This window comes from Prinia subflava, chromosome 4, assembly GCF_021018805.1.
Source record: "Prinia subflava isolate CZ2003 ecotype Zambia chromosome 4, Cam_Psub_1.2, whole genome shotgun sequence".
NCBI classification, from domain to species: Eukaryota; Metazoa; Chordata; class Aves; order Passeriformes; family Cisticolidae; genus Prinia; species Prinia subflava.
Genome location: NC_086250.1, coordinates 2,707,665 through 2,727,107, shown reverse-complemented (window position 1 = coordinate 2,727,107; position 19,443 = coordinate 2,707,665). Strand labels below are relative to the sequence as shown.

At 43.0% G+C, this 19,443-nt stretch overlaps 1 protein-coding gene across 1 annotated transcript in view; it reads right to left on the bottom strand.

Annotated features, from left to right (window-relative positions):
- PTPRO (protein tyrosine phosphatase receptor type O) overlaps nt 1–19,443 on the bottom strand; it is a 211,244-nt gene that overhangs the window by 30,441 nt on the left and 161,360 nt on the right. Inside the window, exons 13-18 of the mRNA XM_063395156.1 lie at nt 17,751–17,950; nt 15,423–15,543; nt 13,375–13,568; nt 9,765–9,876; nt 4,877–5,028; nt 2,412–2,532 (exon numbers count right to left, since the gene is read on the bottom strand). Of these exons, the coding sequence (XP_063251226.1) occupies nt 2,412–2,532; nt 4,877–5,028; nt 9,765–9,876; nt 13,375–13,568; nt 15,423–15,543; nt 17,751–17,950 (900 nt within the window). The remainder of the gene's footprint in view (nt 1–2,411; nt 2,533–4,876; nt 5,029–9,764; nt 9,877–13,374; nt 13,569–15,422; nt 15,544–17,750; nt 17,951–19,443) is intronic.

Sequence of the window (19,443 nt, the reverse complement as noted above, 5' to 3'; positions counted from 1 at the left end):
TCCTCAGTATTATTTAAACACCAATATTTGGTCCTGATTTTCATCCTGATGACCTCACATGATGGGTACTGCCAATCCCTGGCCTTCCACACCTCAGGCCTCCTGGGCTGCTCTGCTTTGCCTTCACAGACTGTAAAAGTTGGGTTTTTCTGCACAGTTCTCAGATCTTGCATTCTGTGGGTGTTTAATTAAAGCTGTAATTCTCAAACAATGACCTGATTTCAGGATTCTGACACACTTCATACGATGGGTGATGCACAAGAACATTCTGGGTTGGTTTTTTCCCCTTTCACAAATAATTTGTTACCCTCACTCCGTGAGATGCTGTCATAGGAACCTTGGCACAAGGGACTTGCTCAAGTAGTTATAGACATTTTGGAGACGTGTCTGATCCTGAAACAATCAGATTTGTGTTCTGGGGTTGGAGTCTGCCCAAGCCATATTGGCATTATGGAAAGAGCTGGGCAGGGACTGAGGCACATTCACGTGTGTCTGCAGTGCACATATTGTCCCAGTGCTGCACAGGAAAATGTCCCTCTCCCATAATGACACACATCTATCTGCTCCTGGACTCAGAAACACATTCCATCCCTCGCTCCAGGTGAAAAAAAATGGCCTCAATTAAAATACGAGCTTTGCATTTGGGCAGCGTCCCAAGCAAATCCTCCTTTTGCTTCCAGCAAATGGCTTGGTTTTTTCTGCAGGTGGAATGCTGCCAGGATGAAGCAAACATCGTGGAGGGAAGAACATTTGGCAGGAGTGCTTCAGTGACTGCCAAGTGCTGAGTCGTCTATCACTTGGAGTCAGCTTCCACTACTGCTAATTACAACTCCCACTGCTCCCCTCAGAAGCAGAGAGAGGGAAAACCTCTGGCAAAACAGCCCCACTTTTGTCCATTCAAAGTTCGAACATTATAAAGGAAAAAAAAAAAAAAAAATCAAACTCAATCCAACACAAAGCCCCACACCCAAAAGTCTAGAAAGGGTTCACTGGAATGGAACTCATTCCACCTTTTCTTTGTTGTCACTGAAGGGCAAAATACTCATAAATAGTATGAATATTTCAATAATTCAATAATTTCAATAGTAGGAAAGAACAGGAAGATACAACCCTGCTGCAGGGTGTACCACAGGAGTAAGGCTGTGGATCTGCCTGAAGGACAAAGCTGGCTGGTGCTTTGAAATACCACCCTAAAATATTTGGGCAGGGCTAGCAGGGGGTAATACTCACCCCCAAATATTCACCCACTCAGTCACAGGAACAAATACACACATGGAACTGCACAGGCACAGCATGGGGAAAACATTGGATATGGTTTGCACAGGGAAAATAAAACTTGAGGGATTTGTCTACATCTTTTAAGTATTGCCTTTGGTAAGAAGACCTGCAAGAACTTCAGATTGCTGAGTCTGTGCTGTGTGCCTCAGCACTGTAAGTAAGAATTCTGAGAAACATAAATGGGCAGTGGTTGTTTCAAGACCTCTAATCCAATTAGAAATTGCAGAGTCCTTTAAATTCACTTCTCTCTGGGTGACTCACAGAAAGGATTATCATTCATGTAGAGAGGATAATCCACCCCGAAATTACAAACTCTTCCTTACACACCTCCTCAGTGGAGCTAATGCCTGTGAAAGCAGTTTGGTGCACTTGGAAATTTCAGTGTTTACCCAGGGCTCAACAACTCCACATGCATTCAAAAGAGAACTAAAATTTATTAAGGTACAGTGGTGCAGTGTCCAGTCTTCCTCCCAGGGAAAGAAAGATATTAGATAGAAAGTTATGTTGAAACTCTGGCATTAAGGATCAAGCTCTCAAATTTTCTTTTGTTTCTATGAGTATATTACACATATTTCTCTTAAAATGAAGCTGGGTTCCACATTCATGAATCCAACTATTTTTATAAAGAGTGCTATCATTAATTTGTATTTAAGGGGAAGTTTTTGGTGTTGGAAGACTTTGCAGATGTCCAGGGAGAGAGGAGGGAAAGCAGACCAAGTGGCAGAGATGTAGAAATAGGCTTGTCAGAAACAGAAAGAAGGTTCTGCTTTTTGGTGAAAAGTTCATCTGTGAGGTCTGAGTTGCCATTCTCAAAACCTACATGTGCTCAAGACCTCAGGCAAGCAGCCATGAAGTTCACTTGTTCTCTCAGCAAGGCACTAAGTGATTTCCACTCTCCTACTTCCACTTACAGTCAGATTTTGCCACTCTTGCTCCTCTTGAGCCATTTTAGGAGAGCAGCTTCACACACACAGGCATGAGACAATCTTCACAGCAAGGTGAGGTGAAAATTACAGCTTTGCAAAAGAAAGGGGCTCTGAGTGAAACAGGGAAGGTGCTGCGTGTGCTGACAGAGCTGCTTTACAGCCAGATGAGTGGGGTGAGTTAATAATTTAGGAACAAGCACGCCTTACCCAATTTCACAAGCTGGGGCATGGAAGTGTTGCTGCCTCTTTCCGTGCAGGCAGTCACTGAGAGGTTGTAGATGTCCCCTGGAGGCAAGCTCAGCACTGCAGTCATCACGTTGCGTGTCACCTGGACATCAAGAGGCACAGCTTAAATGGGACCCAAACCACACAGCAGCCTGCTGAAATCACCCTGGCCACCCAGGGAAACCCCGTGTGTCACTGCTGATGTCCCCTGCGTGCTCCAGGCTCGTGACATCAACCAGTTCCCACTGGCACCAGCCACAAAACCAGAAGAGCACGAGGCAGAAGGAAGAGAATTTCAGGCTGCACTTTCTATAAAGAAAAAAAATGAATTCTCCCTCACGCCACTGAGAGCATCTAGATTTCTCCAGTTGTGCACAATGCCAAACGAGCCATGGACTTGAGCCCATTGCAATTTTAGAGGAATTTAAATCAGGTCAGACACCTCAAAGAGGAGCACACAAGCCATGTGTAGGCAAGCCTTGTTACATCCTGCAGACCTGAAAATTAAATCCATCTGGGCAAGCCCAACACCTCTTGGAGACCTGCTGACTTGACAAGGGATCTCAGGGTCTGATTTCAATCATCTGCAAGTTCAAAGCCAGACCCCAAAACTGAGCTGAGCCTCAAAAGACTGAGAGTAAACAACTTCTTCCTTTTATTTTAGGATAATGTTCCCATTTCTCCAGAGCCATGGAGCAGGATGCAGAAACAGGAACACACAGCTTTCAGGACATTTCTGGACTATCTATAAAGGGCCCACTCAGGAATCCCATGCTGGTTTTCACTTAATTCTCAGGCTGAAGCTTTCAGATGCAAGAGAAACTGATGGTTCTAAATAAAGAACAATAGGGCTTTGCACATAATTTTCATCACTTCTCTAAAAACTGACCAACTTCTGTGGAGTCTTGGGAAATACAGAGGGAGCAGGAAGAAAAAGGCAACATCTTCTGCCAGTGTAACCTACTTATTTCAATAAAGCCACAAGAAAAACAACCATATTAACAATCATCATAAAATTATATTTTGATATTACAGTATAGTATGTGTTTTAAAGGAAACAATTTCTGAAAGTGACTAACAGAGCTTGGGAGAACAGGTCTGATATCTGCAAGCATGTATCTATTATTTATCCATTTGAACAGAACCATAAAAGTTAGCTATAAATAGGTAGGTTCTTGCAGGATTTTCCTAAAGAATATCCTCTGTGTTCCATTGTCTTACAAGGAATATAAAGACAAACATTTGTAAAGACATCCCTAAAGTTTTATAGTTTTATTTATGGATATACTATATTGTAGTTACCTTCTACTTTTAATCTTTTGTTTAATCTAAAATTACATATTCAATTTTGGGTTTATTTATATTTTCATATTAAATGTTTATTTTATATTTGTTTAATCTACAATTTTCACATTCAGTGAAGTTAGACGGTAGAGAAATCAGATTTTTCCTGAAAGAATAATAAGCTTACAGAAAACATGAAGGAAGAAAAGAGAGGGATATCATTGTGATTTTTTTTTTTTTGGGGGGGGAATTCAATTGATAGAATATTTCATTATTAAATGACAAAAATTAAAAACTAGTTTTCTTCCTTGTTTGAAGTAAGGATCCAAATCCTGAAAGTTCCTGCTGCTCAGAAAGATTATCACTTCTCCTAATCATATAATTATCAATAATTAATCATATAATCATATAATTACGTTCATGTTGCAACAAGCTCCAGATGGGTGCATTCCTGCAGCCACAAGGACTCTAATGAAAGTGAGGATGGTCCACACAAATCCAAAAGAAAATTGGTGATCAATTTGCACTTCTGCTGAAAAATACACCTCCAGTTTTCCAAATGTTCAACAGAATGTACCAAGAGCACACCTCAGCACCTAGCAAGTTTTCTAAGTGCACACATTCTGGGTGAAACCTTCAGCCCATCATTTAGTGGAACTTGTACTTAAACATAAAATGAAGAACACAAAATTTATGAGGATAAAGTCAGAAAATGGGAGGCAACAATGGAATGAACTAAAAAAACTCAGCCAGCATTTTATTCTGTTTATTAACAAATAAAAATGGAAAATGCCATATCTGTATATAAGAATACTCTTTATGTTTTACTGTCTGAAGCTGAGAAGTTTCTAGGGTCTTTTTCAATGACATAAATTAATAATTACATAAATTACCAACACCTTCACTGGATCACTACAGAAACACTTTGCCCACTGGCTGTTTTGAGAGCTCAGGTCTCTGGAAGTGCATGCTAACACTGGGAAATAACTTTTATTGACTTCTACCAAACTTGCTGGAACTTAGTAATACAAAATTATCCGAGTTGTCAAAGTTTTACTGAGTTATCAGCTCAGAAAAACAAACCAACCAACCAAAAACTCATCAAAAAAAAGAAAAAAAGCCCAAGGAGATGAACACCACCCACCTTCCACACTGCTACTTACACTCTTCTTGATTTTTTTCTTTCCTTCTGCAATGACCATCCAGTGCAGCATCCTGGAATGAGAGAGGTCAGGGCCATCCCCTCCATAGGTCCAGGTGACGTACAAAAGGTGGTTGTAATATTCCACAGAGGTAATTTTGGGAGCCACAGGCGCTGGAGGAAGAAGGAAAGCGTGTTACAGACAGGGTCTGTCTAACAGATTAGCAAACCCAGTGATAAACTTCTGCTAGAGGATGCTGCCATGAGGAGAATATCACAAAGCCAGCAGGAAAGGATCAGTAAAAGCTGCTGCATTTGAGCACTAGCTGAAAGTTCTGAAATCCATCGTTTAACCTGGGAGATAATCAGAACAAAAACAAGCTTCTTTTTGCAATCTTTCAGTAAAAAAAGAATCACGGCAGATGAAAATAATTTTTGGAGTCACATTTGTAAGTCAAATTCAAATTCAAGTTAAAAGCCTCAGATGTTGCTTCACTGTGTTACTGAACTGTAAAGAAATAACAAATTGTTACATTGATAGGTTTTCCATAGGGGAAAATATATCTTTTCACTGAGCTTACATTTTCCTAGGAGGAAAAGTCCAAACCCTGCAGATTTCCCAAGAACAACTTTTGCAGGAGAAGTTACGACCACCTTTGTTCCCAGAGGATGGAAGGGAGTAAAAAGGGCCCCATCACAACCTGTTAGGAGGGTTTTATTTCATTCTGGAGCTGCCACAAGTCCTTGGCTCTCTCTGCAGCCCACGTCACACAGAGTCACTGATGCTGGAAAAGACCTTTAAGGCTGAGACCAATCCTTAACCCACCACCAAACCCAGTGTCCCTCAAACACCCCCAGGGCCTGGGGCTCAGCCACCGTCCCTGGCTGGCTCTGTCAGCAGCTGTGACCTGCAGAAAGACAGCAGCCTGCAGAATAACTCATCTCCTCCCAAAATTGGTGTTTGAGATGAGGATTCCCTCTGGGAGCTGGGAGGTTCCACAGGGAGCTCACCTCCAGTGCCTAATCCCAAGTGCAGGACCCCAGGGAAGAGTTAAATTAATGGTGAGTGGAGCCCCAAAAGTGAAAATCAGTGATCAGTGAAGATCCCAGCCCTCCCCAGGAGCTGTGGGTAGGGTGAGCTGGGTACCACAGGGAAAGTGTTGAATCTCTGCCCTGGTGGCAGCAGGATGGGATGCAGGATGGAGCTCGGGTCTCCTGGAAGGGGCCACAAGATGTCACTGCTGCTTTCACTGCTCCTTTGGCACTGAGACGTTTGCTGGGGAGCAGATTTACTGAAGCACTCGCTGAGGAAGGCAGCAAATGCAATGCACAGACAATTTAGAGCCACTTGGAAATGTTTAGTGAGGCTATTCTCCCAAATTAATCTTGAAAATGTCCTTTTATGGCGTTGAGGAGAAGCAACCTGATTTAGTAAAAAATCCTTAGAGCAGTGTTTCATTTCATTTTTAAAGTTCCCAGCCCATCCCTGTGCATGGACTGTGCATTCCTTGCAGTTTAGGGCCATGACTGACACGAATCTCATCCACAAATAACGATTTCCCCCGTTCACCTATTTATTTATCCCACCTTATTATTGATTATATGTTTTCCTGACAGTGAAATGTCAAATGAGACCAAGGGCCAGGGCTGGTGTGAGCCACCCCCCAGCACAAGGTTGTGGGGAGCACAGAGAGGCTGTGGGGAGTCACACCCTGAGCTGAAGCCACAGCTGGAAGCACATCTGGTGGTAGCCATCAGCACCAGTGCCTCTCTCACTCCTTTGCTTCTCCAAAGAGAAAAGCATCATTTGTTTGTAAAAAGCAAACGCTGGTGGGTCTGAAGAGCCTTTGCTCGTGGTTGGTTTAAATCCAGCTGTTTACAGCAGGTGGCATTAGAAGCTCATTTGTCACCACAGCAACCCTGGCAGCGCCAGGACCTCTTCCTGGGTGAAACAAAGCTCTGCTGCAGGGGCTGGGAGGACAAATGCTGCTCTGATAAACCTCTTGGACCCCCCAAACCTCCCCCGAGCTGCTGTGGGACAGAGCTGCATCTCTTTAGGTCAGTGCAGCCCCCGCAGGAGCAGTGGGGGATGTCTGCTCTGAGTTTCTGCATCCTCACACTCCCAGCTCTGCTCTGCACTTGGAGCTCAGGCTTGTGCTCCAGGGGTGGGGTTGGCTCTCCAGCTGTACACAGGAGAACTGGCAGATGGTGCTGTCAAGCCCACTAAAGCTCCACTCCAGTGTTTTTAAAATTTAGGGCTTTTTGGTGGGCTTTTTTCATTTTTGGTTTGGTTTAATTCCTGGCAACCTGTGCAGGGAAGGTGACATTGTTCAGAATGATGCAGAAAGGAACCAAATGCCCCACAAAACCATCTGGGAGGAAAGAGGCTGGAGGTGAGAAGGAACTCTCTGTCCCCTGGTAACTTCAAGCCCTGAGAAGGCAGAACCTGCTGGGGACAAACATTGCAAACCTGCAGACAGACAAACTGGGCAGCCCCACAAACCTGCAGCTCCTGGCAAAGCTGAAGAGATTGCAGGTGATTAGGCAATCAGAGGAGTGCATTTAATGCTCACATTCAGCGCTGACCATCTACTGCTAAGTGCTTGCAATTTGGCCAAATCAGCTTGCTTTGTTAGGACCCTTCACTTAAAATCACAGCGTGATTTCAACACCTCATTGCTATTCAACATTTCCATCCGTGGAAAATGGAAGCTTCCAGCCCTTGATGAACCATGGAGTGACAGAGGAGGGCAGGGCTTGGGCAGGGCTGAGCTGTGAAATATTGCCCCCTGTGCTGGGCCTGCTCAAACAAAGTGAAATTGAGATAAAATTCAAAGTGCCAGGTTGGAGTTGGGTCTGTTGGAAAACAGCATCTAGACATCAAGTGATAAATTCTGTTAGGATAAAATAGAAGTAAATCAACATACACCTCCAGTGTGGTGTGCAGGAAATGCAATCATCTAGATTTACACACAGGAGAGCTTTCAATAGGGAGCTGATTGTGCCTCTGTAGGAGCATTCAGCAGGCTGGTATCACACTTTCAGTTTTTAGGTACTTTAGTAAAGACAGTAAAAATTAGAGAGGCAGAGTGGGGAAAAAAACTAACATGGAAAAACACCTAAAAGTGAGAGCACCTGAAGAGTTCAACAGAACCAATTTATTAACAGAAAAAACAAACTAAATTCTGTATAGACACCAAAAACAAAAGCTTTGTGTCTCTTCAATCAGCAAGATAAAAGTGCAACAAATATTTTGGACTGGCTATCTGAATATTAAAACCAGAAAAATTCAGATCAGAAACACAGGGTATAAACCCTTGATAATAAGAGAAATTAACCATTGATGCAAATATTGTGTTTTGTCAGCCACAAATGGATGATGTGTAGAGGTTCATCCATTTCTGAGTTTGTCTGCATCTGCTGGTTAAGAAGTGGATTCATTTTTCATTTAAGAGCAGCAGCAGCCTTTCCTGTCATCACTCAGAGATCCAGACTGGTGCTGATGACAGATTATATTTTAGAAGACCCTTAATCTCCCTCATTTCTTGATGCAAGTTTCTGGAGCTACAACACTGAAGTGAGTACCCCACTGGAACATTTCCACTCCAAAATGCTGAACCTGGTGCCCAAATCCCTTGGAAAAGCCATTTTTTCCCCTCATACAGCAACCAACCAGCTGGAAAATTGCTTCCTTACAGTGCTACAGAAAAGCTGATTGATGCCAAAGGACAGCCAATATCCCTGGAGACCCTTCAGGAGGCTGCAGACACACTGGAAAAGTGCCAGGAGTTGTCAGCAGAGCAGCCTGGGCTCAGGTATCAGCACGGGAGAGCTCCTCTTGACTGGAGTGGAGTCACAGCTTTAACTGCTGATGACTTTTCTGTCCTGTCCTCTGCACAGGCTCTGTATAAATCACCACTGCAAAAGGGGCTTATCCAGTGCCTTTTTCAGGTTCATTCTCCAACTCTTACCCAAGAGAAGCTCTGGGACTAGGCTGGTGCCTGCTTTGGAGTGAGTGGCTGGGACATCCTACCCTGATTTCCCTTGCAATTTGATTCCTACAGATGGCAGAGAAGAGCAAGTCACACCTCATTGCACCCCACAGTAAAACTGAATTATTCACTGCTTTCAACCACCTGAGCTTCAGCAAGGTGAATTAAACTGTGACACTTAAAAGCAAAATACTCAATGGAGAGCTCTGATTTTGGCCTGACCATCCTGGATGCCAGGAACACACAGCAAGGTGCTAACAGGGCCTCCTTCATGCTGCTCCCTTTGTGCCTTTCTGTTGGACAAATTGAAGATTCAAACCCAAAGAAGCTGCCAAGAGATGCCAGAGTGTGTTAAACCCATGGCTGGCCCCAAGAGGAAGAGGGAAATCCACGTGGTTATATCAGCTCACAAATCTCAGTGCTGCACAAGCCATGCTCTGACCTGGGGATTACTGGGAGGGTGATAAAGGAGGAAAAACACTTGGAAATATTGCAGATAAATGAAAAAGTGGTTCATAATATTAAGAAACCTAAGAATTCATGCTCACTTATTTACCTATTAGCTTCTCCATGTGTCAAATATATGGTTGTGGTAAAAGTTGAGCAGGACTCAGCTGAGGGAGGACTGCAACAGAGCAATCAAGCACTGTGCTTGGCAGAGGAGAATTTTATTTATTCATTTAAATGTTCATTTATTTATTCATTTAAATGTTCATTTAAAGCAGTCCTCAGAGACTTAAAAACAAAATGATAAAAAACCAAACACCAAAACCAAACCAAAAAAATAAAAACAAACCAAAATTAAAAAAAAACCACTTAGCTGATAAATATCCTAACTTGCAACTATCTGTAGGTGCAACACCCAGGTCAGAGTCTCTGCTGCCCCCTGAGCACCCCACAGGGTTTTGAGCTGGTTACCTGTTATGAAGCTGATGGTGGAGCTGTCACAGCAGCTCAGCTCTGGGTCCCCCCAGGTGACCATGGTGACCCTGAAATTGTAGTACCAAGCAGGCAGCAGGTTGGCTATTCTCTGCAAAGGGACAAAACACAAAGAGGAGCTCAGGACAGAACTCACCAGCACGAGGCAGCGCCTCTGAAACACGACAGGGTTTATAAAATTAGTGCCCACGCTCATTTTCCTGAGCTCCCATCCCTTCCTTTGGTGGAAATCTCTGAAATTTGGCCTTTCAATTTATTAAAACCTCTGTGCAAGGGGAGAAAACACAGCTGGGATGGCTCTGCTGCCCACCCACATCCACCTGGTCACAGGCTCTGCCCGCCACCAAATCTCAGAGGATTTCCAGAGTGGTGAGAACCACTCACACACAGCAGCCTTCCGTCACAATTCCAGAGTGAGGAAGGCAAAATATTTAACTGGAAAATGTAGGTGTTCCTAGTTCGATTAAGTGGGGCTTGAGGATAAATGAAAAGTGATTTTTTTGTCTCAGATATTATCACTTTAAAAAATGTAATTTTTTTTTCCAATTTTCCAGGTGTATTTCACTTTCTATTGTCATTTATTATAAATGGAATAGGAATGAAACATAAATGACTTATGAGACATAAATTATATATTTAAATATAAATGAGATATAAATGAAGTATAAAAAGCAATGTGTTTTATATTATAGTATTGTGTGTAATATTTACATTAAAATTCTAATTCTTCCACTGGCAGCACAGAAAACTTAAGATATTGAAGTTTAAATGAAAAGCCTCTTGATTATTTTTAAAATTCAAAACGAAAGCAAATTGAAAATAACTAACAACTTCAACAGTGTAGAAACTGCGATTTTTACAGATCTTTTTTCTCCAGATGCTACAAGGCAATACAAATACAGGTGATTTCATGATTTCATGATTTTTGGAAGAAGTTGTATCCACATTGACACCAAAACCTTGAAGATGCTTGGACCTCTTTTGGCATGCCCCTGAAAATAAATACTGAAAATACTGAAAATACTGAAAATACCAACACCACTTGGACAATTTTCAAGGAAGTTGCAGAGCACAAAATGAATGAAGCGACCAGAGTGAAAAGACAAATCCGGTTCCAAAGGTTCTTATCAAATGCTAACCCTCCAGGAAATAATCCTTGATTGTTTCATGCTGTTGGAGACATTGATTTTTGATTCTTCTCGTGGCTGCTTTGGGATAACCACTCAGAGGTGTCAGTGGGATATTCTGGAGCACCCCCAGAGAACACAAACAAAAGTTCACCAGTCCCTGCCTGTGCATTAAATGCCACAAGGGAAGAAGAGGGAAACATTCTTCTCCTAATTCAGGATTAGTCTTTAAAATGATCCTTGAAGAAGGGCTCACTTTAGCTGTGATGCAGCACTGCTGCATTTCAGATTGAAATCCAGACAAAGGAATTCCAGCTTGGCTTCCCTGAGCAGGATTTGCAACAGGGAGGGACAACATCATCTCCTTTTCTAGTGAACCACATTAATTCTGCATGACAGCTTTATTTCTTGGATGACTTAGATCACTCAGCTATTAATCTATTTGTGCTGAGTCATGATTACAAGATATTAATTACCAGTTTGGTAAGTTATTTTTTGTTTTTAATTTCCTTGGAGATTTATGTGCTAGATTTATAGTCACATACCCAATTACAGTAAAGCTGCTGGAGCCAAAATGACTCCACAAATGGTATTATGCAAATCAATTCTAGTAAATCACCGTGGCTCTCACCAGCAGCAGAAGTTATTGCTATCTTTTCTGCATACCCATAACTTTCTGAACAACTAATTTCAGCTGCAATTGCTTTCTGTCTCACACTACAGCAAAGTCTGGATAAAATCTTTTCACCTTCTCCAGGAAATAATGGAAAAGAGGAGGAACATTTCACTTTATATCTGCAAAGACACCTGTGAGTACATGTGAGTGTGCTCTTACAGAGACCAGCGTTCACCTTGTTAAAACCCTGGCCTAAGATTTTGCAGCTTCAGAAACATGGAGGTTTTTTTCACAAAAAAAACCCACGGCCAAGCCTCCCACATGGCACACAAGGCCAGCCTGCCAGCCCCAAATCCATACTATCGATATTAATTATGTAGATAAGGCTTTGGACTGCACCCCCTGAGGAGATGGTGGAGCTCCTAAAGCCTTGACTGACAAACTGACCCACAAACTGAACCTGCCTCTGGACTTGCTGAACAGCAACAACAAAAAAGGGAGGCTGATCTCCTGTCTCATTGCTCTGCTTAAAATTCAGCACGGTTCAGCTGGCAGTGCCTTACTTTAGACCAGAAAATGCCTCCAGCACCCTTGGCAGATTTTCTCTGCTTTGCTGGGGAAAAAAAGGCCAGGCTTAAAGGCATATATATATATATATAAATATTCATGGGGAAAAGGCTGGGAAAGGGAGTGTCACAAGGGCCACACAGGCATGGGAAAGCAAGGCAGGCATGGGAAAGCAAGGCAGGGATGGGAAAGCAAGGCAGGAATGGGAAAGCAAGGCAGGGACGGGAAAGCAAGGCAGGGATGGGAAAGCGAGGCAGGAACGGGAAAGCAAGGCAGGAATAGGAAAGTAAGGCAGGAATAGGAAAGCAAGGCAGGCATGGGAAAGCAAGGCAGGAAGGGGAAAGCAAGGCAGGGATGGGAAAGCAAGGCAGGGATGGGAAAGCAAGGCAGGGATGGGAAAGCAGGGCAGGAATGGGAAAGCAGGGCAGGAATGGGAAAGCGAGGCAGGGATGGGAAAGCAAGGCAGGGATGGGAAAGCAGGGCAGGAATGGGAAAGCGAGGCAGGAAGGGGAAAGCAGGGCAGGAACGGGAAAGCAAGGCAGGAATAGGAAAGTAAGGCAGGAATAGGAAAGCAAGGCAGGCATGGGAAAGCAAGGCAGCAATGGGAAAGCAAGGCAGGGATGGGAAAGCAAGGCAGGGATGGGAAAGCAAGGCAGCAATGGGAAAGCAAGGCAGCAATGGGAAAGCAAGGCAGGAAGGGGAAAGCAGGGCAGGCATGGGAAAGCAAGGCAGGGATGGGAAAGCAAGGCAGGGATGGGAAAGCAAGGCAGGGATGGGAAAGCGAGGCAGGAAGGGGAAAGCGAGGCAGGAACGGGAAAGCAAGGCAGGAATGGGAAAGCAAGGCAGGGATGGGAAAGCAAGGCAGGGATGGGAAAACAAGGCAGGGACGGGAAAGCAAGGCAGGAAGGGGAAAGCAAGGCAGGAAGGGGAAAGCAAGGCAGGGATGGGAAAGCGAGGCAGGAAGGGGAAAGCAAGGCAGGAAGGGGAAAGCAAGGCAGGAATGGGAAAGCAAGGCAGGCATGGGAAAGCAAGGCAGGCATGGGAAAGCGAGGCAGGCATGGGAAAGCGAGGCAGGGATGGGAAAGCGAGGCAGGAATGGGAAAGCGAGGCAGGAATGGGAAAGCGAGGCAGGGACGGGAAAGCAAGGCAGGGACGGGAAAGCAAGGCAGGAATAGGAAAGAAAGGCAGGAATGGGAAAACAAGGCAGGGATGGGAATGCGAGGCAGGAAGGGGAAAGCGAGGCAGGAATGGGAAAGCGAGGCAGGGATGGTCACTTTACCACAGAGGCAGTCAGGGAGACTGTGGCTGCTATCTCGTAGTAGGTTGTCCACTCCGAGGTCATCGTCGAGGGGTTGAAGTAGAACATTTCTACCACGTATTTCCTGAACACCCCAAGGAAAGGTCTGTTCCAGCTCAGAACCACAGCAGTAGGTCCCAAAGGGTAAAGGGTCAGATCCTTTATTCCAGTGGGCACTATAAACCAGAAGTTAGGGTTAGTAATATGCATGTGTTTGTTATCAGCTGCACTTTACTTTAAAATTATACCCTTCCTTAATCAAGTTCTACCTATTTCTGTTTTTTTCACTGCTTTAATCCGCAAGAAATTCCTGGTTAAATATCATTTTTAAGCATTTGTTCTCCATTTTAAAACTACTTTTTCAGAAGTGGCTACACACCACTTGGTGTTGGCTGCTTAGCTTGAGATAAAGCACAGAGCTTGCTTTCTCAATCATGGAGAGTTCTACTCTTCTCTGAAAATCAGGATGTTTAGGAGACATTTCAAGATGTTCAAAAACAAAAGCATCAAAAGCCAGAGCACTGTGAGGAGGGAAAGGTTTCATCTCTAGCCCTCCTTCCCTGGGGAACCCAAAGGTTCTGTCATGCATTGCTGTTCTTGCCTCACGGATGGCGACACTGAGAAAGAGTCAAGTGATTTGAAGAATGTCACTAAAGGGTCAACTTCTGCAGCCTGTATGGTCTGGAAAACAATTATTCTTCATGATTTCACTGAGGCTGCCTAAATGAGGACTCAGAGCTAACATTTGGCAGGGCTGCAGAGCCCCAGCTGCTGCACACCGGCTCAGAACCAGAGCAGCACCCAGATTGCTTCAGCCCGTGTCAGCCATGCCTTCACCTTTATAAATCATTTACCACCTCTTTGCTTTGCTTTCTCCAAAATTCTAATATTCACCCTGTGAAAATGAGCCTTAGGATAAACGTGGGGAGAATGGAATACTTTTTAAAGTGTATTTTATTTTATTTGCATTTCATTCGTTGTTAGCCACCACTGGGAAGTTCACAGAAGAATTTGGTTTTCAGTTCTATTATTTTAGTATCATAATAAATAAACTGTAATGGAAAGTCATACAACTGTTGTTTTACTGCATAAAAACAGCCCCTGAATAATAAGAAAGTTATGAGATGTTCTGTTTAAAATCTGTTTTCAGTTTTTTGTAAGAAACTTTTGTGGTTGTAAGGCCATACACAAGTGGAGCAAATGAAGGAACTTATTTGTGTTAGGTTATGTTATGATTTAAATTTTGCAAATAAAAGTAGAATTTTTCAGATTTTTGAATTGCAGTGAGAAAGATCAAAAGCATTTGTAAAAACTGGCCAACGATGGAAATTTTAACATTAAAGTATATATAAATATTTACTTACTAACTTTTCCTTTCCTGAAATATAGCATACTTCACAAATTTGTATTCAGACCCAATTTATGAAAATATATAAGAAGATTGATGAGAATGATAAGACTCTCATCATAATCACTAGGCCACAAATTGGCTTTTATTTAAGGATTAAATTCCTAACAGAATAACATTTTTTTCTGTTTCACTTTCTTCCCTACATCACAGGGACGAAGCAGCATTAAAAATACTGAAGATCTCTAACTTTCAGCCACCTGCTGTCCCACTGAGCAGAATTTTTGTCAAAAGGAGAAGCTGGGTGACACAGGTTGAGTATTTCTCTGCAAATGTAACTCTCTACACTGAATATCTTTCTCTTTTCCCTCTCTCTCCTTAATACATTTTGTTTAAGTGGTAATCTTAGCAAAATAAACCACACTGAAACGAAAAGTTACTGAATTCTGTCCTAAATGACCCTTTAGAGGAGCCTGGTGGAATCCTAATTCTTAAAAATGTTAGTCTTAGGGGTTTCTTCTCATTTTCAAATCCCAAAGCAGAGAACATTGAGATCCACTCTTAAACTCGAGAAAATCGAGGCATGGTCTAAAGGTCTTAATGAACATACTGCACATATTTAAAAAAGAAAAAAACCCTTAGAAGAAATAAATTCATTTCAATCAGTAGGTTCAGGGGTTACCGATGGAAAATGTGACGGGATCAGAAGGAGGTCCAACCAAGGGTCCTTTCCGTAGGTAAACCACAACCTGGTACTGGGCACCAGGAACAAGATTTTCAATGAGGCTGCTGCTTGAATTCACCTAGGAGGAGAGGAACCAGTCAGATTTGGAGCATTTACTTGATTAATAAAAGAATATTGAGACTGCACTTGAACTACTCCAGTTCCAAAAGGCACTTTGGCATTGACAGCCAAGAACTTAATTCATCAAGGCCCATGTGGCAAAACTGGAAGAGTTCAGGGCTGACTCCACAAATTATCTGGCTCAAAGAATTGCACTAGCCTGGCTGCATGAGGTCTACCCTACCTCACTACATCCCAGCTCTCTTCTGCTGTCAAAGCTTTTTAAAATATTCAGGCTACTCTATTCATTTTCAGGTGGTCATTCAGGCTGGAGCATCCAGACCATGTGTTTTCAGTCAGAGCCTGAGGATTTCCATCCTCAGGATGCAGCTCTGTGAGCTGAGGGCAGCATTTTGGGGGAGCTGCATGCTCTGAGTGACTCCTCAGTGAAACCAGAGAGGAAATATTCCCTGTCGCCTCCCCTCCACGGCACTACAAACCATAACTCAGGGGCATTGTGGTTTTTCTTTTCAATCCCTGTTAAAATCTCTGTAACTCAGGGGCATTGTGGTTTTTCTTTTCAGTCACTGTTAAAATCTCTGTAACTCAGGGGCATTGTGATTTTTCTCTTCAGTTTGAAAACACCACTGTTAAAATTTCTGCTGTGCCACAGCAGGTTTCAGTCAGAGCTGGGGGCAGAATTCCTGGCCTGAGACCACACGAAGGGTCTCATCTCCTGAAGACTCCACACACGGCAAATGCACAGAGCAGCTTTGAGCAAAAGCCTCCACACATCCTTCCTAGAGCTGCAGGCTGGTATTTCCTAGCAATATTTTCTTCACAGCCCTCCCAAAGTCTGTGTCACAGCCACCTCTGCGCTGTGGTTTATTGCAATGCACACGAATGCACCAGTGCCAAGCACAGATTTAGTGAGGAACAGAATTTGTCTTCACCAGCTGCTCTGGAAAGCTAAATCACTTTTAAATCAGGCACCATGTTAGAAATGGATTGAACTCTGCATTGAATTTTGCTCTTTTCAGCAATCATGGAGAAGTCAAACCAATAGATTTAACAGTTCCAGGTATAGTAAATTGATAAAATTTGATACAAATATAGGTAACGACAGAAAGAAATAAATAACTGTATTTAGACCTTTCAACCTACTTGCAGTAAATCCACATTTACTTTAAGATATCTTATTTATTCACAAATTAGCTTTAGGTACTTGGTTTTGAGTTTGTAGACGAATCCTGGAGTATTTACAGAAATCATAAATGCCTGTGTTTGTGATCTGTTTTTATAATCACCAATTGTATTTTTTTCCCATTTAAATGACTGCACTTCTAAGAAACAGAAGTAACAATAAGGTAACAAACTGATTCTGAAAGACAATTCTCAAATTGTCACGACACGACACTTCCAAACATTGAAGCTCACAGCCATTCTTGAACTAAAACTCCACATTTCTACAGAGATTAAATTTAAAAGGCATATTAAGAGCCACAAATTCTCTATATTAATTAATTTGCAGGGAGCCAGACAGAGTCTGGGCCCTGCTTAGAAAAGGTTGGATCAGCATCTTGGGGAGGTTACTGAGATGTGGGCTGAAATCTTTCTAAGTGAAGCCACAGAGTCTGATGTGGGGTTGAATTCACCAAGGGTTTCAAGTAACAGAAAAGTTTTGGGGTTCAGGACTCTTGATGATTACAAACACATCCCATAAACTAAAGGACTCGCCCATACAAATCACAAGTGGTCTGAATTGCTGTTTCCCAGTGCTGACACATTTTCCTATGGATGAAAAGAAAAGCTGGCTTCTGATCATCTAAAAACTCCCAGAAAATTTACAGCCAGGTTCTGTATTCAAATGTGGGATGGTTAGGATGAAAAGAAAAGCTGGCTTCTGATCATCTCCAGATTTCCAGAAAATTTCCAGCCAGGTTTTGTATTCAAATGTGGGATGGCTAAGAAATAATTTATGCCACTGATGATAACGATGCATGGGAGCACTTTGCTTGTTACAAACGCACTGCAGCACATGCCTGGGTGGAGTTCCAGCAAGCCCAGCAGAAAAACCATTTTACCCACCCCTTTCGCAGTCCTGCCTGCTGTGCTCTCCCTTCCACCCTGCAGCAGCCATGGGGCTGCAGAAGGGAACAGCTGCCCCTGAGAGAGCAGCAAAAACCAGCAGCACGACTGAAAAACGCTGCAGCTCCTGCTGCTTACCTCGGTGCAGTAGTGCTTTTCCAGCCTCTGGCTTTCCTTCTGCTTCTGGCAGGTGAGGGACAGCACAGACACGATGGTGCTGTTGGCACTGCTGTCGTGGGAGGCTGTCCAGGAGGTCAGGGCAGTGGTGGAGCTCAGCACTGTCACCGCCACGTGCTGGGGCTTCTCTGTCAGCTCCTCTATCCACTCACCTGTGGGGCCTGGCCCAAAAGCACAGGTGAGCAAGCAACTCTATCCATTTGTTAAAAATACATGTCATAAAGCTGTTTTTTTTCCAAATATTAAGATGAATGCTATATGTATAATGTTAAAATAACTTTGCTTTTAATTCTGCTACTAACAAAAGCTTAGACACGGTAGTAGTGGTAGCTGATATAGTTATGAGTGAGCTGTCAGGAAAACAAATTAAATTATGGTCAGAAAAACACCCGGTGAACATGTGATGAAGACCCTGCTACTGATATGCCAACTATCAGCATCTGCCATCTGAAAAAAGCACAGACCAAGGCCCAAACTGAAGGTGATAAAAAAAACACAGCCAAGAAAAACTCATGCTCTAAAAAGGCAGACCCAAGGAGTGGCTGTGCTAAACAGTTCCTGGGAAAATATGAATATGCATAATTGCTATAAATATGCAACAGGGTAATGTAATAAGAAAAGTATTTAAAGGGAACCCCCTGGGTGCTCCTGGCTGAGTGCCAAGCACCCAGCTGTTTTTAACTCTTTGCTTTGTTTCTGTCTCATACTGTCTTTTTACTAAACTTTCTAAATTTTTACCAGGAAAGCGAATCTTGTTTTTCACACATTCGAGGCACACGTGTTAAAACACCCTTCTCTCAGGGAATTATTGATGAGGGCAGTGTCCACCCCCAGAACCCCCAGGCAGCAGAGGTGGCAGCCCCTGAGGCTGTTTCACCTGCAGCAGCACAGCCCAGGACAAGAGAAACGTGACTGTCTGAAAATTCAGATTGCAAACTCTCTGTTTGCTTACCAGAAACCACCCAGCAGGATCAGATTTGCTCCAAGGGAATGCTTAAAAAGCACTGACAGCCAATAATCTACAGATCATTGACCAATATGAAAGGATAAGCACACAGATTTTTTTCTCCTCTCCACACACTGGCACACCACAGCCTCCAAGCATGAAAATCAAGTTCACAGAGGTCACCACAGTGAAGAATCTCATTCTTCATCAGACTTTTTGGAGCACTTGGTTGAGAACACAGCTTTAAAATGCAGACAAGAGAGCAGTTTGGAAAATAACTTCAGCTAGGCTTGGTCAAAATTTTGTATTTCATGAAAATGACCTGTTTTTCTTATTGCTTTTAAGTGATACTTGTAACCCCTCTCTCCTTGACATTCTTCCTCCATGCAACTCCAATGGTAATATACATTATTTGATAAAATAAAACAAATACCAGAGCAAGAATGTGGTTTAAGATAAGCCTGTAAGATTTGACTGCTATCTGGATGTAACAAAAATATGTAACACAAACCAGTAATTTGACAGGATGATTCACCAACCAAGCATTGCAAGGAAAAGATAAGATTGACACTGTGGGCAAAATTTATTCACAGCCTCAGACCATCACCCATGCAGGTAAAAAAGAGGTGAAAATTTGATCATTAGATTATTCTCTGGGACAGAGGATGTAAATGCAGCTCTCACTGTTCAGAAACTGTTTTGGATTGG